Source organism: Rattus norvegicus, chromosome 5 (genome assembly GCF_036323735.1).
Source record: "Rattus norvegicus strain BN/NHsdMcwi chromosome 5, GRCr8, whole genome shotgun sequence".
NCBI lineage: Eukaryota > Metazoa > Chordata > Mammalia > Rodentia > Muridae > Rattus > Rattus norvegicus.
Genome location: NC_086023.1, coordinates 126,630,760 through 126,653,164, shown reverse-complemented (window position 1 = coordinate 126,653,164; position 22,405 = coordinate 126,630,760). Strand labels below are relative to the sequence as shown.

General features: G+C 51.6%; 1 protein-coding gene and 1 long non-coding RNA gene across 3 annotated transcripts; one reads left to right on the top strand and one right to left on the bottom strand.

Moving 5' to 3' along the window:
- Positions 1-1,210: 1,210 nt before the first annotated feature.
- Ttc22 (tetratricopeptide repeat domain 22) lies at positions 1,211-22,357 on the bottom strand. 2 transcript variants are annotated; one of them, XM_017593264.3, is made up of 10 exons: positions 22,243-22,357; positions 21,515-21,723; positions 20,751-20,851; positions 17,343-18,102; positions 7,050-7,105; positions 6,772-6,887; positions 5,322-5,440; positions 4,479-4,640; positions 2,793-2,945; positions 1,211-2,484 (listed from the first exon to the last, which is right to left on the bottom strand). In XM_017593264.3, the coding sequence occupies exons 4-10, from the start codon at positions 17,907-17,909 to the stop codon at positions 1,951-1,953; spliced, it is 1,707 nt and encodes a 568-aa protein (XP_017448753.1). In that variant the 5' UTR covers positions 17,910-18,102; positions 20,751-20,851; positions 21,515-21,723; positions 22,243-22,357; the 3' UTR covers positions 1,211-1,950. The 2 variants fall into 2 exon arrangements, with proteins under 2 accessions (XP_017448753.1, NP_001100141.1); NM_001106671.1 differs by lacking the exons at positions 20,751-20,851; positions 21,515-21,723; positions 22,243-22,357 and having other exon boundaries at positions 1,212-2,484; positions 17,343-18,016.
- LOC120102944 (uncharacterized) lies at positions 10,352-15,834 on the top strand. The gene is made up of 2 exons (XR_005504926.2): positions 10,352-12,974; positions 14,968-15,834. It is a non-coding gene; the product is annotated as an uncharacterized LOC120102944 (long non-coding RNA).
- Positions 22,358-22,405: the final 48 nt, after the last annotated feature.

Sequence of the window (22,405 nt, the reverse complement as noted above, 5' to 3'; positions counted from 1 at the left end):
GTTAACGAGCAGAGAATGGGTGTCTGCTGACCACTTACACAATGTGTGATGAAGTTGCCAGAAAAGTTCTTGAAAAAGCTGTGACACAGTGAGTACTGTGGTTTGAATGAATATGCTTGGCCCAGGGAGTGGCGCTATGAGAAGCTGTGGCCTTGTTGGAGTGGGTGTGGCCTTGTTGGAGTGGGCGTGGCCTTCTTTGAGGGACAGTGTCACTGTGGGGATGGGCAATGAGACCCTCCTCCTAACCTTGTGGGAGACAGTCTTCTCTTAGCTGCCTTGGAAATAAGAGGTGGAACTCTAAGCTCCTCCAGCCCCACATCTGTCTGGATGCTGCCATGCTCCTGCCATGATGTTAATGGACTGAACCTCTGAACCTGTAAGCCAGCCCCAATTAAATGCTGTCCTTATAGGAGTTGCCTTGTTCATGGTGTCTCCTCACAGCAGTAAAACCCTAAGACAATGAAGTATCATAAAGTGATAAAACAAACAAAAAAACCTAAACATGACCTAAACAAGAAAACAAATGTCACCAATTTCCAAGTCTCTGTGAAGCAGAGGGACAGGGGCTCCCGATCTAGGGGAGCCTGTAGTCATGGCCTTGGGTAGAGAAGGGAAGGATGGGTGGTAGAAGAGAAGAGGTTCTGGTCATTTGTGCTGTCCATTGATGAACCACATCCTGGCTTCCACAGCAACGAGGAGAAGAGTGAAGCAGAGAGTGTCACCATCAAAACTGTGAGCCACCAGGAACCATGCGGTGGGAAGTAGCATGGCGAACATGTGTGACTGGCATGCTTGGAGTCTGACAAGATCTTACTGAAGAATTTTGGGCTAAATCAGCTCTTGTGTGACCCCAGCTGTTCTATGATTTAGAGAAGTGGTTCTCAACTTGTGGGTCATGACCCTCACAGGGGTTGCATTGCAGATATCCTGCATATCAGATATTTTCATTACAATTCATAACAGCAGCAAAATAAAGTGGCAATGAAATCAGGTTGGGGGGATCACAGCATTAGGAAGTTTGAGAACCATTGATTTATAGGCTTTTGGGGGGGGTTGGGGAGCAAATTTCTACATTTGCAATGATGATTGTCCATGTGAAAGATTCCTAGATTTCCTCCTGTCGTTCCCAGAAGGTTTATGGCAGAGACAGGTGGAAGCTCCAAAGAGTACATCTGTAAGTCCCACCAAGAGCAAAGAAATCAAGTAAAGGTGTTTCTGATGAGTTTTATTTCAAGGACTTTGGGAAGCCTTTCAAGAAGGCTGACCAAAGCGGGGGCCTGCTGGAAGCTGATGGAGAGGTAAGGACTGTCTCTGAGCGCCTGGGTTTAAGTCAGGACCCTGCCTGCACCCAGGCGCAGTGCCACCTTGGCCTGTTTTAGCCGGGCTTTTCTGGCTGCAGGACTTGAAATCCACTTAGCTAAACTTTCGGTGTGGCCCTTGGGAATCCAGTGGTAGTCACTCAGGCATCGGGGGTAGAAAGTCACTTCTGAGACAGCTATCTTTCCTGTCAGGAGACTTGAGCCATCCTATTTTCTCTGCGTGTTTGTAAAACTCTTTCCCTCCAGTGGCAGTTTTCCAGGGGCCTCCAGGCCTGCTTCCAGACTCCTTTTCCCAGCAGAATTTCCTGCAAGTGCTCACTTTCTGCCCTTTGGGTATTTCAAATTGATAAAACGTTTCAAAATACCCATTCACAATTTTGGGAGGTGGGGGTGTCTGCTTTGATTCCTCTAGCCCCACCCACCATGTGGGAAACCAACCCAGGGCCTCATGCTTACTATGTATGAAAGCCTTCTTTTAAACTATAGCCCCAGTGCAGAAAACATTCTGGCTCTGCTCACCCTGCTGGGTGGCCTGTCTTGAGTACTGTGACGAGATCCAGTCATCCGGGTTGGACCTCTTTAGGATGGAGCCTCTTCGGGATGGTACCTCCATAGAGTATCAGCCCCTGACTCAGGAGGATGCTCGACTTTTGCATGGCACTCCAGCGTCCTCACCCTCATGCTCCATGGTCTCAAAGAGCAGCCGCACCAATGCTGGCCGTCCCTGACCTACTAAGGCCCGAGCCAGGCCCAGGACATCTTCTGTGTGGCCACGCCACACACGCTGCAGCTCTTGGCGCAGGCGTGCTGCCGGATATTTGCTCTGGGCATGTCGCAGCCAGATGTCCACCTCGCACCCCACCTCGTCATCGCTAAGCTGCGCCTGGCTCCACTGGGCAAGCAGTGCCTCGAGCAGGCAGCCGAAGCCCTCAGTATGGCTGGATCCCTCGTCATCCAGTTCTACTGCACGCTTGAAGCAGGTCGCAGCGTTGGCGTCTTCACCCTGGACTCGTAAGCATTTGCCACGCAACAGTTGCAGCTCGGGTAGCGTGTTGCCTAGCTCCAACTCACCAGCCTTCGCCAGGAAGACCAGAGCCTGGTTGAGTGCAGCCTCATCCACTGCCAGCAGCTCCCGCATGGCATCCACGCCCATGTAATAGTAAACCTGGGGGCGGGGAGAGGGACCTGAAAATGACAGGCTGTACAGGGTTCTAATCCCAACCCTCCACACCTAGCCTTACTCCCTTGAACAAGCCCTTCCATGTACAATTATATGTGGTCACCTCTGATAGTCCTTCCCTGAGCACAGCATGGACTGACTGCTAAGATGGGTAGAGAGGGTTGGAGAGGGAGGCTTCTGAACCCATACACACATTATTACATCCACTCCACAGGGCACTGGAGAGGAGGACAGGGTGGTCCCCATTTACTCCATTCTGTCCTTGGAGCCCAGGCAGCCCTTGTCTTTCTTACCTGACTGATATCTAGGTAGGTCCTGAGGCCTGGGCACACCTTGACCACTTCCTCAAGGTCAGCTTTGGCACAGGCCAGGTGGTTCCTGTCAGGCATACCCCCGAGCCCCACCTTGGCACGTTCCAGGTCATGAACATAGGCTCTGATTCGGACCTGCAGCAGAGGGGTAACTTAGAGGAAGCACTCCACACAAGACATCTGCCTTTTATTTTATCTAACGAAGAAGCTGGGTTGCTTCTCAGCAGTGACCAGGGACATCCTGAGTGGCTGCAGAAAGCCTGAGTTCTGTGTGAGCTAGGGTAACCACTCCCCGTTCTGGACCTGTCTCTCTGCTTCTTTAGTGAGGAGCTGGATGGAGAACATTCATTAATTCATCCATTTATTCAGTCCCCCCCTTCCCAATCAGCTGGAGGAAGTTTCGTATCTTCCAAACGTCATTTTCTAAGCTGAAAACTTAGCAATTCACACAACAATATGTCAGTCACTGAGGAGACAGCGGAAAACAAAAGGGCGAAGCTTCTGCTCTGGCCTTGTTGTTAGAAGGGAGAATAATAAGCACAATAAATAGTGAACAGCATGTTATGTGTTAGGAAGGGAAAATAAAACAGGAGGGAACAGAAAATCCTGGCAAGTACTTTGACAATTTCATTAAGAGGTCACTAGAAGGAAGCTGAGGTTGTGTCAGGCCCCCAGGCAGGGCCAACTGGCTATCTCTGAGGAGAGTACTAAGGTGGAGACCCAGGCCAATGAGCTGGAAGAAAGCAAGAGAGTGTTAGGCAGAGCTATCCCGCTAGATCTGGGCTCCTGGGTCACACCACAGGCTGAAGCTTCCACCTTGACCTGTCTATCCCTTCTGTCATATTCCTTCTTGCTCTGGTCATCTGAGTAGCAAATGTGACCTTGGGAGCCACAGGGAGCAGAGGGAGGAAATATAGCTGTCATGCTCACAAAGTGAATGCCAAACCCGAGGAAGCTGGCTGCCTCCCCCTGCCACGCCGCATCTGCAGACTGGCATTTGTCTTCCCTCCCGGAGGATTCTTGGGAGGGCTAAAGCAGAGCACAGAGTGAAAGGTTTCTAGAGTACTACCTTCTGGCTTTACAGTGAGCGACCTTATGCTCAGTAACAGCTTTATCAACTGCAAGGAAGACCTTTCTGTTTTTCCCCACAGAGACCAGACTAGTAGCCCATTGACTACCAGGTCAGGTGAAAGGTAGTGAAGAAGATGAGGGGTGGGGGTAGGGGGTCCTTACTGACTTGGAGAAAAATGATTTCAAGGCTGCCGATGTGGCCTCAAGCAGCTGGGTTCTGGGGGGCAGGGGGGTGGGGATGCCAGAGGCAGAGCTGGGTCCAGCAAGGAGACCCAAGGGAGGCAACTCTCACCTCAGGGTGTGACTGCCGGCATTGAGGACACGGTGCAGCCCTTCTCTCAAGAGAGTGAAGCTGCTAAATAACCTAATTGGTCAGTCAGAAGAGATCTCGTCAGATGTGCCAGCTTCCATGTTTATGTGCAGCACCAAACTGGAGTCTCTTAGCTCAAAGCATTGTCAGGCGCTAAGACGCTTCCCAAGCCCTCCATCACGAAGGTTCCAGGGTTCTGGCACCAGGGTCTTTGCTACTCCATTTGGCCTCTTATTCCTGATGGCAGGATGGGGTGGCAGGATGGGGTGGGGCTGCAGCTGACTCACCTTGGCCCTGGTGCAGTACGCCTGCCAGTTGAGCTGTGGGTCTGTAAGCACGGCCAGGGCCATGTTGCAGGTTCCTATGGCCATATCCTGTTTTCCCAGGAAGTGGAAGATTTTGGCCAGGCGATTCAGGATGGGAGGCTGGTTCTTGGCGATCTCAATAGCCTAAGAAGGGAGGGAGGGAGGAAGGGATAAGGCATAAAGCTGTGCCACTGCAGCCATAGTTCCCACCCACCCTCGGCCAGCATCCACCTGGTTCAGTCATCCAGCAACCATGGAGGACCCTAGACTTCCAGGCAAGGATACCAGCCCCCAACCCCTTGGAGTCTAGCTCACTGGCACAAGCTCAAGCCTTTCTTCCTCTGTAATGGGGCTGGTAAGGGGTGGGAGCAGGGACAGCCTCTTTCTCTCTCCTCATGCTTATAGGGTTTCTAGCTGAGCCAAGCTCTCCTTGGCAATGTTGGAGTTGATCTAAGTGACTTGTCTCAGGGTTGCTTGGCCTGAGAGCATAGCCAGTAAGGAGACCTAGCATCTCCACTAAGCTGCTGGGGGTGAGAGAGAGGAAACAAGGCCGAGGGAAAGGTGTGGATACAGGCCCCCCAGAGGAACTGTTCTAGGCCCATTTCAAGGCTGGGGGGCAGGGGACAGGCTTTGGCCAGTTAGGCAGAACAGAGCAGGCATGGGAGAACACTTTTGCTTTGGGTAGGGAGAGATGGAGATGGAGGGCTGAAGTCCTTCCTGAGTGGGTCACACAGCGGGGTCAGCCCAGAGGGGTCAGCAGAGGGCTTTGGGGGAGATGTAGGAGATACAGTTTGCAAAGGAAGTGTACCCAGGCCACATACATACCTTGCCAAAGCAGTCCAGGGGCTCCGTGCCCGAGTACCCACATTCATGGACACCCATGGGGGTGGTGGAGAAGGTGTCTTTCCTCTCCAGTAGCATGCCAATATAGCACCAGGCCAGAGCTGGGCGAGGGCAAGAGAGGGTTTTAGGGAGCAGTCGGGGGCTGGGAGAGCCCCGGTATGGATGGGGGATCTCCTCCTCTGCAGGAATTAGCCCCCATGAAGACAAAGGGAAATAGGCAGGGACAAGGAGGAAAAAGGTGCAGGGAGGATGTAGGACACCAAGGGTGTGGCATGATTTGTTCTAGTGTGTACTCTGTGTCCTAGATGTCATACTCACGTAGGAGATGTTATTTCAGGGTTTTAGCTCTCCTGGCCTCTAGTGTGTATGTGTGTGCATATGTGTCTGTGTTTGTATGTGTGTGTCTGTGTGTCTGTCTATGTTTGTGTATGCCTGCATCTGTGTTTGTGTGTGTGTGTGTGTGTGTCTGTGCATGCGTCTGTTTGTGGGTATGGGTGTGTGCCTGTGTGTTTATGTGTGTGTATATATCTGTGTATATGTCTGTGTATATGTCTCTGTGTTTGTGTGTCTGTGTGTGTTCCTGTGATTACTGTTTGGCCTTAGAACAAATGACACACCTGTCTCCAACATAGCCTCTTCCCTAACCACAGGTGGGGGTGGAAGGTGGCAGGCACATGTGCTACACAATCCAAGATACGGGTCCATGTCATGGCCTGCTTGGTGGGTTTGGTTTGGTTTTGTGGCAGACTTACCATGCAGCACAGGCTAGCTTAGCACTCTGGGCCTTCCTGCCTCAGTTTCCTGACTATAGAAGCAAAAGGCTCCAACTAATAGCAAAATCCCTTTACAGTCTAGCCACAACCTTTGCAGCCTGGCCTCGAGTGACCCGTAATGGCTAATCCCCAAAGATTCCAGGGCTCCTCACATCAATGGCCACTCTCAAAAACAACTTACCGTAAAGGTTACCACTAAACCAGATGACACAAGGCACAGCCACTCCACCTACACAGGCTACCCACACAGATGGCTCATGAAACAGGCTGACTAACACACCCCTCAACTGCTAAAAAGAAACTCTCTCTCAGTGGCTAATCTGTCTGGAAGCTTCCCTGCCTTTTCCTTGAAGTATATTTCAATTGGTTCTCTCTGCCCGTTTCCGTGCCAGTGAGTTAGTTGTTTTACTGCTGGCATTCAAGCCTTCTAGATGTTGCTTCACATGCCGCTCGGCACTGGGACCAGAGTCTGGTGTCACACCAGGGACTGATATACCCTGGAGTTGCTTCATTTATTGGGGCAAGGAGCCTGGGCTTCCTTGGGTAAGCAATAGGACTGTGAGGTGAGCCAGGGTGAGGCAAAATGAGAGACAGGGCTAGAGGCAGACAGAACTATTGCCAGGTGCAGGACGGCAGGACTCCCTGCCTGGAGTGCCCACCTTGGTGTCGGGAGTCTGAGGACTTGAGGACTTCCCCAAGCAGGGTCAGAGTCCGGTTGAAGGCTGGCAGCCTCTTCTGCTCCTCACTGCCCATCTCCAGAAAGATGCCATCCAGCCTATGGGCAGGAAAGGGTTGTGGTCCCTATCTGCCCCTCCCAGCCATCCCCAGAATGTTGCAACGATGCCCATAGGTTCCTTGCCATGGGAAGGCCTGCCCACCTCTGCTTCCAGGCCACACCCCTCCCACCATCCCCAACCCATCTCCAGTCAGGCCTGACCTGATGAAGAGTGTTGCCATGGTGAAGTACCAGCTCCTTTTCTCTTCTATCGGGATCTAGGAAGCAGAGAATGGCGTGCCACATGGCGGTTATTGAGATACCCAGGTTGTTGTCTGCAAGGCCCTGCGCTTGTGAGCTTGAACTTGAAGAGGCAACAGGTATAGCCAGGAGGCCTTTGACCTTCATCAGCCTGATGACAGTGCCTTGCTGGGCAGCCTTAGGCAAACTGCTTCACCTCTCTGATCAAAGGGCATTGGAGACTAGCCACATGAGTCCCCCAGTGAAGTAGTCATTCCAGAGTGGGTGTGGAATACCGTTTCCCTTCCTCAGCTAGCTCCACCATCCTGGCTCCCCCAGCCTGGGGCTCTGACCAGCTGAGACCTTCCTTCCAGTTATCCCCCACCCCCCTTCCCACACAGGGTCTCAAGAAAGCCTTCCAGGGAATGTTAAGTTGAGTCTGTTCAGCTCAGCCTCACCCGGCCTCCCTGAATATTTTCTCATTATTATTCTTGCCAACTTCACTGTGCATTTAGACTGACTTGGGCACTGGATAAAATATTTATGCTGCTATTTAAGGGAGTAGCTCCTCCTGCCTTGGGAAGGAATTTTAATGAAAACCAATAAAATCCCCAGTGCATAACGGCAACTCTGCCTCTGGCTCTTGACCCTCCCTCCACATTCATCTCCCCATCCCTTCTTCTGCCTTCCCAGCTCAGGAGCTCCCTCCCCCTCACTATCCCCACCCCCACCCCTTTACTCCAGCAGCATTCAAATCAGCTAGCATTTCTGAGTACCTCTGAGGTGCTGTAGGGATGTGGCCTCAAATGACAGTGAACCCTGACAATACCAGGCTCACAAGCTGGCTGGGGACACAGGCTGGGTATGGACAGAGCTGGTGTGTGTGCCAGGGTTCTCATGCAATTGTCTGAATCTCACAGCAAACCCAGGGCCTAGCTGATAGCCCCAATTTACAGGGGAATACAGTGAGGTGCAGAAAGGGAAAGCGATGTGTCCAGGACAGCACAGATGGAGACGGTGGAGCTGGGGATCTGATGTTTGTTTAGCTCCACAGCCCATGCTCTGGTCACCAGGCCACACTGTCAAACCCTGGAGGAGGAGTAGATCTGATGAAGGCCCTGAGAGTAGCCCTGGCTGTCCTGGAATTCTCTCTGTAAACCAAGCTGGCCTTGAACTCAGAGATCCACCTGCCTCTGCCTCCCAAATACTGGGATTAAAGGAGTGTGGCATTACTGCCTGGCTGGAGGATATATTTTCAAGCTGCGTCTTGAGAAGGTTGTGGCACTTTAGAGAGTGGGACAGGGACTAGGGTATCTGGTGGGAAGGAGGCTGGCTTGAGCGGATACATGGGATGTATGGGAATGAGTCACCTGGAGAACACAAGAACATTGTGTGTGTGTGTGTGTGTGTGTGTGTGTGTGTGTGTGTGTGTGTGTGTGTGTGCGCGTGTGTGTGTGTAGGAGATAACACGCATCTGAGCTCCAGAGTGGTGTGACAACATACTGGGATAGCGCCAGGAAACCTAACTCCTAGAGAGGCCTGTGTGTTTCTTAGCTTGTGTTCCCTCTGATTTTTTGCATGGTACAAGGCTGGGCAGTGAAAACAGGAGAGGGAAGGTGGGTCCCATCTTGAAGGAATTTGGTCTGGCAGGGAAGCCAGGTGTAAATATACAATTAGAGTGGAAAGGACATAGGAGCCATGGGAGACTGTGGGAGATATCCTCTCTAACCCAGAAGTTTCTCTAAGAGAAGAGGCACTAGAACAGACTCCTCAAGAAGAGAGGGAGCCACCCAGAGGGATATAGTGAGAAAAACTATTCCAGGCAGATTGAGCATTGTGGGCAGAAGTTCAGAGATGTAGGGGAGTGGTGTGTGGTGTCTACAGTGGCCAGGGCTGGAACCCCCAGCCAGGGAGTTGGGGAATCAGCGGGGAATATCAGGAAGGTCCATAATACCAGGCTTAGAATTCAGAGCTTATCTGTGGGTCAGTGGGGAGCCATAGCAGGGGTTAGAGCTGGGTAGTGCCAGCCCCACACTTCCTTCCATGACCCCGTGATAAGAGATGAGGCCAACACAAGAGCTGATGGGATGGATTCTGGCTTGGAGTGAGCAGATCAGAGGCTGGTGGCTCGCACACCTGAGTGGTCCAACTGGGTGACTCCAGGGATGAATACTTAGGGGCTGCATCCTAACTGCAAAGGAGAATAGTGCTACACACCTGTGGGGCCTGTGAGGGCGGGTCCCTCCTAGGGCAAACACTCATTCCATCTCTCCTAGTGTGGGCTGGCCTGGGGGTGCTTTGTCCAGTGTAATCTGTTTCAATATCCCTAAGAGCCATATGGTTTCAGGGCCTGGAGCCTGATGATATCCCACCTGTCCCTATTCCCCCTTATCTAGGGCTACAAGGCATCTTCCTTACTTCCATAGGACCCCAGTGTTGGGTGTGTTGTCTGTTTTGTTTTGCTTTGCTTTGAGACAGTGTCTCAGTATGTACCCTAGTCCTGGACTTGTGTAGCCCAGGGTAGCTTCAGATGAGTAATCCCAATCCCTGCCTTCGGGCAGAGCTCTTTTTGCTGAGTAGACACTCTTTTCATTGGCATTCAGGTCCAAAAAAAGTTAAACTATTCCCTCAAAGCATATGGTTTGTGAATGGCAGAGCTGAGAGTTAAACTCCTTCCATGGTCCTAGTTCCAGTCTTTCCCACAACACCGTTAGCTCCTTATTCTATATCCAGGGTCACTGAGACCAGAGAGGTGTGGTGACTCCACATGAGTTAATACCAAGGTTTACAAGTCACCGCTTGTAAACCCCACCGCTCTGCTCACTGTCAACCCCATTACTGTTTTCACGATGGAAGCAATATCACCACCTGGTGGTAGGGTCTCTGAATTGCAGGAGCAGCTTCTACGCTTTTTTTTCTCTCCTACACTCCAAATTTGGAGACTAAACTGATTTTCAAAAATGTAGCTAATCTGAATGGCACATGTGAGAGATCTCAAATGTAGCCCTAAGCAGAACATACTTGTGAGTGAACTTCAGGCTGAGGGCGGGCTTTTGAGTTACGGATAGGGTTAGTGGCCATGGGTGGGGGCCTCGGAGTGCCGCTGGGTTTTCAGCTTCTTCTGGATGCTGTTTCCGCCACAGTACAATGCCAGCTTGAAAATAGCCTGTCTCTTTAAAAATCCTGGCTGTTTTGGAAGTAGCAGCTGAAGCTGTTACCAGGGGCAACCTGGCAAGCCACAGTGCATTAAATTAAACAGGCCTGTGACTGCCGGTGTGCTCCTGCCGAGAGGAGGGGCTGCTTGCCTCTCTCCTGCAGCAGAACCTCAGCAGGCGGGCAAGGCGCAGAGCTTCAGGGTTCCCAGCTCCCAGGGGCTGTGGGTTTAGGCAGCCTGGGAGGAGTTTCTGGGACTGCCCGGTATCGGATCTGGGTGGGACACCCTGCACTCAATCATTAGTCCCCTGAAGCTCTGACAGCAGCCAGCCAGCATCAGAGCCTTGGCCACAGGCTGGACTCCATCCTGGGGCAGATTCTCAGGAAGGAATCGCAGGAGACCCAGTCCGCGTGTACAGTCACCCTGGGACTAATGAGGTACACGTGAGAGTGAGATAGACGCTGGGGCTTCCCTGAGCATCAGCCTCATGCTCCTCTGAGTCTCTTGTCATTTTGCTCCTCCTGAGATGGGGGAAGCAGGTGGAAAGCCGTGGAGGCTACAGGTCTCACCTGCTCTATCAGGCCGCTTCTCATTTCAAGTTCACATTTCCCCCACAATATCGAACCAACCGCAAAGAGCTGGGATCCAAACAGTGGCTCCCACTTGCAGAACACACTCAGCTTAGTTAGGGCTGAGTGGATGGGGGAGTGAGATTCATTACCAGCAGATGGGGAAACTGAGGCAAGATAGTGTCCTCAAAGCCTGGACTGAGACTCACTCCTGTCACTATTTAACTCCCCCAGCCCCACCCTGTTTAAGGAGAAAGGGTCTTACTGCACATTCTGGGCTAGCCTAAAGCTTGAACTCCTCCTCCATCTCCTTCAGGATTATAGGGATGCATCACCATACCAGCCTAGCTCTTTATTATATTGATGGTCAAACCAATAAGGAGCACCCCTGACCTATGGCCTCTTCCTCAGCTCCTGCCTCCAGGTTCCTGCTGTTTCAGTTCCTGTCCGGACTTCCTTTGATGCTGAACAGGGTTACGGATGTGTGAACAGAATAAACACTTTCCTCCCCAACTTGCTTTTTGGTCAAGGTGTTTCACAGCAGCGATAGAAACCCTAAGACATTTGATTTATGTTTGTTTGGTTTTTGTTTTGTTTTGAAACAGGGTTTCATACTGTAATCTAGGTTGGCTTCAAACTTGTGGCAATCCTCCTGCCTCAGTCTGGTATACTAGGATCACTGTATGAGCTACCAGGCCTGACTTAGAAAGGCAAACTCTTGACTCACTCCTCTGTGGCTTAGGGGTGTGGCTCAGGGGGCCCTGTGCTTACAGCCCTCTCTACTGTGCTAAGTTTGAAAGCCATTGGCTGGATTGGCAGGGGGTGGAGTGAAAGTGGGATGGCAGGTCTGCCCTTTTTTAATGGGCCAAAGGATCAGACCCTTTCTCCTCCAGGAAGCCTGAAGATCTTGCCTCTGTGGTTCGTGGGTAAGGGACATAGACAGGTGACCTGGCAGTAGGGGAATAGGATTCACTGTCCCAGGGCAGGTTTGTGTTAACTCAGGCCTGTCCATTTGTGGTACCTCAGGGGTCCAGAGACAAAAATGGATTCTGTTTTTTTTTTTTTTTTTTTTTTTTTCTCACTAACCCCACAGTTTACAGAACCACAGGCTTCTGATTAGAATGGGTGGTCAGCCGGTTTCTCAGATAGTATTTGCCTGGCAGGGTGAACTTTGTCCTGGCAGCTGCTCCTACATTCCAGGGAGGCCCCTGAGCTGACTAATGGTCTCCTGGGAGGGGACTGATGGAACGCTTCCGGGTCACTGGGTACAGTGGTACCTGCTTCTCACAGCAGCCTCAGAAGGTATAGTGTCTTCCTCACAGGAGTTAGAAAACAGCCTAAGAGCCACAGCTCAACACCACAGCCAAGGCAGAAGAGCCAGGATTCAGGTTCTGATCTACCTCTTTCAAAAACCGGTCTTTCAGCTGCTGGAAATAGTTGCAAGGTGTCGGACCTGCCTAGGAATGTGTCCTTTCAGCAGAAGTGGAATGTTTTCCACGGTGACAGACAGGGCCAGAGCATGGGGGACAGGAAGAGGTTCTTCCAGCCCTGCCGGGGTACTAGTGTTCTCATTTCCCTGCCTCAACAGGTATATGGAGTAACAGAAATGTGAGGTCCCCTGCTCCAACTAGGGAACCCAGGTCACTGAGCCAGCCTCTGTATCTGTGAGTGTCTACGAAGCTTGAGGCAGGGGTAGCCAATGGGCTGGTGGGAGAGGTTTAGGATTGGGCGTGATGCCTTGGAATGGGTGTCTGTCATCATCCTGGATTCCCCAGAGAATTGCCCAGGGAGGACTTCAAGCTCCCTGCTCTCCCTTAGTCTGTCAAATCTTCAGGCCCTGTGGGTCGTCTTTGCTTCACAAGGTCCCCACACTGAACTGTGAGGAACCACATTTCTATTTCATTGCTGTGTATCTAAGGCAGACTCCACGGTCTGCAGTGGCTGTGGGCCCGAGCGAGTCCTGTGCCCTCTCAGAGAAGAACTGTAAGCCAACTCTTCCCAGCTCCCCAGTGGCTTCACTGTGGATACCGTTTCTTCTGTCAGACATAATTGAGTCAGATGATGCTGAAAACAACTGACCCCTAGGGTCCTGTGTCTTCGGGACTGTGGAGACCCAGCCCTCAAGGTTACCAGATGGGTGGGAAGAGAAGGCGGCGGCAGCCCCAGGAGCAATGAGCAGCAAAGGTGAGTGACTTTTGCTGTCACTGAGGCAGGAATGCTGTACTCTGAGCCCACACACCTGACTTTGGTCCCTCCCTGTCACTCATGGCTGTGTACCTTTGGGTTAGCCTCCACCTCTCAGAGCCTCTGTTCCCTCATGTATGGAACGGTGCTAATAACATGGCATTGCCAGCATTTCTATGAGATCAAGCGAGATGATGATGCGGAAAACCACAAGCATGCTGTGTACCCAGCTCATCAGCCCCTGGCCTGGCTTCCTCCTCCTCTGTTTCTGAACTGAGTCAGAGCACTCAGAACGGTGGAGGTGCGTGTTCCCAACTGTGGCCAAGTGCACACAGGGGTCCTGTGGAAATGTGTGCGCCAGGGATCCAGTGGAGCTGTGTGTGTGCGCCCAACTGCACCCATGTGCACTAGGGATCCTGTAGAGATGTGTGTGTGTGTGTGTGTGTGTGTGTGTGTGTGTGTGTAGATGATCTTCAGAAGAAGGCAGGAGTGATAAAAGCTACCCGTCTCTTTATAATTTTGTCAAGAAAGAGGAGCCAGCCTAAGAAAGCTAGCTCATCAGTAGAATACTTTGTCTAATACAGTAGCGAGACCCAGCTTCCATCCCCAGGACCACAACCCCAAACCTCGCGACAGGGAGTGAAGAGCAGAGTGCAGACATCCCAAAGACGCTCCTTCTAACACAGGGTTTATGAGTTGACTGACCAGCCCCGCTGTTTTCCTTTGAAGTAAAGGTCAGTAGATGAGCAGACACCACTTTCCAGCAGTCATTTGTCCTCTGGGCTCAAGGAGCTTCCCACTCACCCTGCCTGTCTGCCACAGCCCCTCTTATCAGCGAGTAAACCTACTGTATTACACTAGCTTCGGTAGCCATGGGCTCCCTCCGCTGCTCCTGCAAATGGTGGTGACTCTTAGAGCTGGGGAGTCCTTCTCTCTACTTACCACCCTGAGTACCTCCATCTCCTACCTTCAGTGATTTCCCCAACAAATGGTACTTGGTACTCGCTTATCTGAGATCTCTCAGCACTCCCCAAACCAGATTTTTGAGAGTGCCCATGAGGGGTCTCCCTCTGCCCTACTTTTCTGATTCCAGAGAAAAGCAAAGGCCTTTAGACAAGTTAGCATGGGACTATTCGACTCCCCCTCACTAGCTCAGTACCCTGGGGCAAAATGCTAGCCATGCAAGCCTCAGCTCCAAGTCCCTCAAGTGAACCACAGGGTTCTGCTCGGATGCAGTTGGAAGGTGCCCAAAGTGGGCGGCTATGTGAGGAGGTTCCCAGAAGCAGGTGACATTAGGGTTCTGATGGATGTATTTGCTTTCTAGGCAGAGGGCGGTCGGACTCTGCAAGGGATAAAGCTACATGGGACATCTGGAGAATTATGTTAGAACTGCCATGAAAATCGTGGGAAAACATGGCTAATATGGAGGGTGGGAGCCAGTTTCAGAGGCCTTGTCAGTAGCTCCTGAATCTTCCTGTGATTGCTACAAAATCTCAGGCTGCCTCTTTCTAGCCCCCTTCTCCTGCCGCAGGCCGACTGTCTCTGAAGTCCTCCTGCTCTGTGGGCTCCTGCTGTCGGGCCTTTGTGGATACCATGCTGGCAGTGCCCTCTGCCTACTCCTGTCCGCAGACTGCCATCTCTTCCAGAAGCTTCCACCAGTTACTTCTGTTGGAAAGTAGTACTTCTCTGGAACTTGCTCACTGCTTCTCTATTCCACAGAACCTGGATTTTCCGGGTCACTACTGATGCCAACACTGGGTCTGCACGTGCCACTGAAGTCCACTTCCATTGTCAGGCCCTGGGGAATTGGTTCTGTTTTAGAAAGTGTGCTCTCCTGTGCTCAGTATTTAGAGACTGTCCTGTGCCATGGGACTGGGACCCTAAGCAGCTGTAGAGACATCACTAATTTATTCCTTTGGCTTCTGCTCCTAGAGGAAGGGCTTGGATAAGGTGATTAATGATGGATCTAACATTTGCTTTCTCTGTTGTTCAGGGTCTTCTTAATGTGAGGGCTTCTTCACACAAGGCCTGGTGCACAGCAGGAACCAGATAAATGCAGAGAAATCCAGGAACCACCTTTTGGGCTCCCCGGGGTCTCTCTATTATTTGACAGGATAACCACAAGACATCTCAGGCAGAGATCCAGATCCAGTACTGGCATCTGTGAAGTCTGCATGGAGGCCAGAGACAAGCAGCTTGCTAAAGCCACGCAGCAAACACCAGTATCAGAGCCTCTTAAGCCCAAGGCCCTGCCTGACTCTGATTGCTGCAATCATCACTGTTATCCTATTTACTGAGCACCTATGCCGTCCCGGGTACCTGTGGTGACTATACAGACAGAGAAGAGCTGGTCTCCGTTTGCTACTCCCAAACCTTTGCCCCCATGACCACCTCTTCTAGGAAGCCTTCCTTCCCCAAACACCTCCTGAGGTCAGCAAAAGACCTTGGTAGCCATAAGACTCCCTTCCAGTGTTATTCCACAGAAACAGCATTGTGGAGAGAGATCTCTCCTGTGGGTGGCCCTGACACTGAGGTTCTGAGCCTTAAACTCCCTCCAGGCCTTTTAAGCACCACACTGTTGCTGTGACCTCTGACCATAACCACACTCAACACGCACAGCACTGGCTATACTACCCATGCCCAGTGGCCTGGCATTTGACTTCAAAACTGGTGGTCCCAGCTCACAGCTGTGTTCATGGCTACACCTAGCTTGTGGGTGGAGGAGGCTTCGTAGGTGAGAAAATGGAGGTTCACCTATGGCTATCTCTGTGCAGGCCCTTTCTAGGAACTTTGTAAGCATTGGCTCTTAATTATGTCATCAACCAAATGGTACCACCATTATACTAACGAGAAAAACCTATGACACACATGACGTCATCGTCTCATTTCCCTGAGAGGGAAAGGGTACTTGGAGAGCCCTGTATCGGTTGAGTGGAGCTGGAGAGCTCAGAGAGCCCTAAGCCCAGACTCCCAGCCTAAGGGCCCTCTTGACTTGTACCCTGCACTGCTGTCCTGAGGTCAAGTCCATGCCCTCCAGTGTGGCCTCGCTAAAGTCACCATACCAACATTTCTCTTTAAAGGACTTGCAGGTTTTGGTGGAAAGACACTCAGAATGTGTGTGGGGGCTTCGTGAATGGTGTCATGCCAGAGCATCTCAAGAGAACAATAACATTCCCACATCACTCCCAGCCTCAGTGACAGGCAGCCTCCAGGATGCCCACAGGGAGCCCACCTGCTGGTATTTCTGACCTGTACAACCCCCTTTCTTGCAGTGTAGGCCAGACACAGCGACATGTTTCTAAGAAACAGAAAACAGCCAAAGTATCAACAACCAACTAGGAACCCTACACTGCTGATTATGAACTGATGTGGCTGGAAATGGTCCCAGTCAGGCCAACCTTCAGAGGACACCGGAGCCCCAAGTACTGAGTAGAGCCACACTTAGATCCCATACCCACGGCGCTGCTCAGTCGTAAGTGCTTATTGTATAAGCCGCTTGAGCATAGGACCCTTCATCTGCAGGATAAAGGACAAGTACGCCAGGATCTATTAAGTGCCAGGACCTTTGAGTATCACTGTGTACCCATGACACTGGTTTACGGTGAGAAATCAGATGACCACTGTGCCCCCTCTCAAAACTGTTGAGACTGAGCCGGAGGGACAGGCTAGAGGGACAATTGGAACACTGCTGGGGAAGCTGAGAGGGTGCTGTGACCAGCCTGGAACCACAGAGGCTTCCTTGGAAGGGAAATTTTGAAGCAAGGTACTGCAGGAAGAGGCAGATAAGACAGAGGAAGGAAGAGAGCTATATGGAGCCTGCCCACAGTGGACGGAGTGGTTGTAGGATGAGGTGAAAGCCTGAATGGAGGATGGAGGGCCTTGGATGTCACTCAAACCTAGGAGTCGGGGGTGGGATGGGGTGGTTGGGAGCCGAGTTGAGGATGTAGTCAGTGAGCTGCAGCGACTGTATCAGCAGCATAGTGAAACATGGGGCAGGAGAGCCGAGCTGAGGGTGACCACAAAGTTCAGGCAGGACGTTTCAGAGGCTGGGCTGGCAGAGGAAGGCTAGGGAGGAGAGGGAAGCTCTTATAAACTGAGGCAGTGGCAAATTTTGGGGACTAAACAGAGAGGAGAGAGGAGGAAGAAAAATCCGCCAAGGTTTTGGTGTCTGATTGTACCTCTTACTTGCTGGCAGAGGAGGGAGAAGAAGGGATGTGTTAGCCTGGTTGGAGGATTTGTCTTGGGGCTGAAACAGAAAGCTAGGTAGGCAGCACCCAGGAACGCAAAGCTACCCGGTGACCTGGGCAGGAAATGGTGGCGGGCATCCCAGCAAAGGAAATGAATGACTACAGTCCTTTCAGCACCCACCTGCTGACCGTAGCCCAGCGCTTTGTCGTAGAGTGCGATGCCCGCCTCCAGCACCTGAGCACGCTCCTCTGGACTGGCACAGCCCACGTCGAAGCCATGTGCATATCCCTGCTCCGCCAGGCAGCGGGCAGCGCGGAGCCGGGGGTCTCGGGCATCCTCGGGGTCCCCTGCCAGGCCCATAAGGCTGGCCAGTCGCCCGGCGGACGCTTCCTCCTCTTCCTCCTGGCCCAGCTGCCCGTAGACGTGTGCCAGATTGGCCCAGGCGTTGAGGTTGCCAGGGTCTTTGCGGGCCACTTCCAGGAAATGCTCGCGGGCATCACCCAGCTCCTCCAGGTAGAAGGAAAAGGCTCCCAAGAGGTGACGCACAGCAGGCAGCTGCGGGGTGGCCACCAGCTCCAGTTCCTGCCGCAGACCCTCTCGCTGGAGCTTCAGGTCCCGGGCGCGCAGCTGGGCGGGTGAGCGCGGCTCGAAGTTGAGCTGCATCTCCAAGTGGAAGTGGCCAGGCAGATAGTCCAGTTCGTCGAGAAGTGTGTCCAGGTCCTCAGCTCCGGCCTCAGGCTCCGTCATGGCTGCCCCTGGCTGCCCTGGCCTCCTCTAACTCCCAAGGACAGTGGATGGGGCAGCCCCGGAGGGAGCCCCGCACGCACGGCGGTCCTGGGCACCTCTTGCAAGTGGGTGGCTCCCAGAGCAGACGAAGGGCTCGCCCTGTAGCTGTTTCCGCTTTCGCTGCTAGACAGCAGCATTGCACAAGCAGGTGTGCCTGAAAAACAGGTGTGGTGCATTGCCAAGTGCGAGGCTCACAAACCCAGTAAGTGGCAAAGGCAGATTTCAGCTACTCAGCAGATGAAGAGAGGTTCAGAAAAGAAAGGTGTCAACGTCACAGAACCAGGTAATGCCCAAGGAGACCTGGAACCTCAGGTTGCCCAGGCCGGCCAAGTCCTTCCTCCATTGGCATTGCTCCACCCTCCACACGGAGCTGTCAGGACAGGCCCTTCCAGCTAAGCAAGCCTTGCTCACTCCAGAGCTGTGTGTGTTCTGGAGCCCTTCTGCCGAGCACAGCGGGCCACCGCCCTCCCGTCTTTCTCCAGACTGTGCATCTGGCTTCTCAACTGAATATCTCGGCTCTCCTCTGCTCAGCAGTGGGCCGAGACTGCAAAACTAAGGCGCCTAGATCTACGTTTGTTTCTCCGTCCCTAATAAAGCACAATCCCTTATACTTCGGCTTTTCCTCCTCTGTGACATGCCACAGTTCCCTGTGAAGGACCAGGAGATACATAGGTAAAACTGATGGATGCCTGCCCTGGATATGCGTGGCTTCACTTGTCTGGATCAGTGCCCAGCTGGTCCCACTCCCTGCTCTGAGACTGCTGTCTTCCTGCTCTATGCTATCTCCCTCAGGGGCCATCTGGCTTCTAGCGTCCAGGTTGAACTGGGGTGCCCTGTAGACTAGGCTTTCCAGCATGTCTGACCTTGGACTCTTCCTAACTCATCCTGAGGCTGGGCTCTTGCGGCACCATCCCCCCCCCCCCCCCCCAGCTCGTCAGAAGGAGACCGGCGTTTTCACCAGAGAAAATAGAGTCAGTTAGTGAATTTGAAGAAACCATGACTTCAGCAATATTTTCAAGTCAAAACAATTGGATGCTGTTTGTACTGATTTTAAATTTGAATGTAATACATTTAATACTTTTTGAAAGCCTTTTAGAATTTGTTTTGATGGTTCCTTTTTTTTATTTGCATTGGTGTTTCACCTGCATATGTGTCTGCGTGAGGGTGTGTTGGATCCCCTGGAACTAGAATTACAGACAATTGTGAGTTGCCATGTGAGTGCTGGGAAATGAACCAAGGTTCCCCTGGTTCCCAGTGCTCTTAACCGCTGAGCCATTGCTCCAGCCCCCATTTAATAGTTTTGAATGCAAAACTTATCATAAGCTGCTGTCCATATCGAGATGAAGCAACCTCTCATTGCATTGAAGTATCAGGAAGGGATTTCCAGAGAGCTTAACTTTCTGACTTTTTTCAGGCTGTGACAGCATATAGTTAATACAAAAATTTCCATTTTGTCCAAAAAAAAAAACCCCATATTTATTGTGTGTTTGTGTGGTGGGGGAACATCTTGGCGCCCCTATGTAGATCAGAGGACAACTTTCAGAAGTCAGTTTTCGTCCCGTTGCTTTTTTTTTTTTTTTTTTTTTTTTTATGCCTGGCTTATCATTTAGCATAATGACTTAAAGCTTCATCCATGATGTATTGTAAGAACTTCTATTTTTAATTTTGTACTTTTTTTCAGACAGGGTCTCTATGTAGTTCAGTTGGCTTCCTAGTTACTATGTAGCCAGAGCTGGTCTAAAATTCTCCTACTGACTCAGGCAGGCAAGTGTTGGGATCACAATGTACACAACCATTGTTGGACAGCATTTCCTCCTTTTTTTTTTTTCTTTTCTTTTTTGTGGAGCTGGGGACCAAACCCAGGGCCTTGCACTTGCTAGGCAAGCACTCTACCACTGAGCCAAATCCCCAACCCCACATTTCCTCCTTTTTAAAGGGTGAGCAACATCTCAAGGTCTGTATTGTCTGTATCTATCAGTCCTGTTTATCCACCATTTCCCCATGGTAAATGCATGGGTTATGGTTATTGTGAATGATGTTGTTACAAGCAGGGCTACAATATACAAATATGTGTTGGCACATCCTAAGGAGGATTGGTGGGTCCTGTGGTAATTCTACATTTAATTCTTTGAGGACCCCCTGTACTGTTCCATAGCAGTAGAACCATTACATCTTCCCATCACCAAAGCTCAAAGTTTCCAACTTCTCTACATCCTTGCCAAGACAAGTCGTTTTCTCTAATTTTGTTCATATTAACCATCCTGGTGGGTGGGCTAAGCCTTTCATCTGACTCTAGGAAGATGAGTAAGGGTTGGGAGGGAAGGGAGTAAGCAGGTGGGCATGCGTATCGCAGAAGCTGGGAAAATTGAAAAGGCCAGCAGTTTCTCAATACAACTTAGGGTATCCCTCGGGTAGGCCAGAGCCGTCCATAGGTGGAGCTCACAGAGAGTGGGAAAGAGGTTGCAAAAGATAAGACCTAAAGGCAGTGGCAAAAGCCCCCTCACAGACTCCATCCTGGCTGAGAAGCTTGCCGTAATTGCATTGACAATGGAGTCTGGGTAAGTTGAGCTCTCTTGGGTGTTGAGTCCTGGGTGGGTTGTGTGACCCCGTGCTTTACTAGATGTGACCAGGACCCTTTAGTCTGTCTGAGCCTTAGATTTCTTTCCTGCAGTAATTAGAGTGGGGACAGAGGGGTTGTGGTAGCACCTACAGAAGAGAATGAATTAGCCAGACAAAGAAGTTCTATGACAGGGAGGAGCTGGACTGCTCATGGCAGATGGCCTCAGTACAGAGCTGACTCACCCTGGCCTACTATGGCTTCTCTTGCAGCCAGGACTCTGGCCCATGGACTTTGGCTTGTGTCTTCCACCACTCCTTCAGCTGTCCTGCAGCCAAGGAGATCACTGTAGAAGAGAAGATACAAACAGCTGCAGGCAGGTCTGTGCCAGCTTCCCAAGACAGTCTGAGGAGACCCAGGCTGGTAGAAGGGCCTCCTGCTTAGGGCGAGGACAGCCACAACTCCATGATATTTCAGTATTGCTCTCCAAGGAAACTCTAGTCACATGTCCTGTTCAAGGTGGGGAAATGAAGGCCTCGAGAGCATACCGTGTCCAGGGTCACCAGCTAGGATCCAGAGAAATCAAGCTTTAAAGTTATGGGCTCCTGACAAATCTTACTACATTCATTTATTCACTCATTTATCACCCAACAAACATTTGCTACAGGTTTGCTATATGGCAAGCACTGTGTCAGGATCCAACAAGACAGGCTCTTTCTGTGGGCCTCTGAGAGGCCCTTTCCAAGGGCCAGGAACTGTCTACTGTAGGCTGTTTAATCCTCCCAGGAGCCTGGAGATAAGAGTATTGTATTGCTTCATTTTCCAGGTAAGCATGCGGGGACTCAGAGAGGAACTACTTTCTCAAGACGCTGGTGCTGGGGAGGGATGGAGGCCACAGCCGATGCCTCTGACCCCCAGCTCAGTGGTGTGCTGTGGGGGCTCTATCGGCTGTGACTATGTGACTACCAGGCCTAGAGCCAGAAGCCTGGCCTTCCATTTAAATACCAACCTTGGTGAGGTTGGCTGTAGGAGGCTGCTGTGCCTCTGGTGTGCTCTGCCCCGGGTTGGATGCAGGACTTAATATATCTTCCATCGGCCTCCAGTTATCTTGTCACAGCAGTGGGGTGTATTGAGATGTCTGTTCTGTTCATCTCTGCTGAAGCCCTTGGAGGGCTCCGAGGTAGTGAAGGAGACATCAGCACAGTCAGAGGATGCTATCTGTAGGGAAGGGAGGAGGAGGAGGGAGAGCTGGTCATGCCAGGTTGGGGCACACCCTTCCCTCTTTCTTCATCTAGCAAGTGCTTCATTTGGGATTCTGCCTGTCCACAGGCTGGGTCCCACCCCATACACCATCGCTAGCCTGGCTGAGATGGTTGTCAGAGTCGCTTTCCCCACTATGCTCAGAGGACGGGGACCACATTTGGGTTGCAGATTTTCTTCAGTGTCTGCTCGGAGTGGATGGCTGAGGTTCTGATGCCACTGCATCCCCTCAGATGTCCCTGAGTCCCTTCACCTATCTCTCCACTTGTCCTCCACGTTCCACCTTCCTCATTCTCCCCCGCACTCCCCCACCCCCGTTCCATCTAGTAGAAAAGGACCAGAATTCCCAAGTCTGCTCTCCCCTCCATTTCCCTCAGCACAAGATGAACATGAAAGCAATTTCTGAGCCTGGGCTCTCCCTGGTATAAGCAGAAATAAACAGATTCTCAGCAAGTGACAAGAACACTCTTATTAAACCTCAGGGGGATCCTAAGGTCTGCAGGAGCCCCGAAAGGGTCTCAGGCAAGGCAGCATTGGGAATATAAAATGAATGAAAACGTCAGGGGGTAGCCAGCACGCTGGAAAGCTCCCACGTGGCACGAAGCAGGTCTGTACTTGCTGAATCATAACGCCCTGGTTG

Coding starts and splice junctions, on each gene's coding strand:
- Ttc22 (XM_017593264.3), bottom strand. CDS start 17,909: ATGACGGAGCCTGAGGCCGGAGCTGAGGACCTGGACACACTTCTCGAC. Junction 5,441..6,771: donor CTCAGACTCCCGACACCAAG/GTGGGCACTCCA, acceptor GCCCTCGCCCAG/CTCTGGCCTGGTGCTATATT. Junction 2,485..2,792: donor CCTACCTAGATATCAGTCAG/GTAAGAAAGACA, acceptor CCCCGCCCCCAG/GTTTACTATTACATGGGCGT.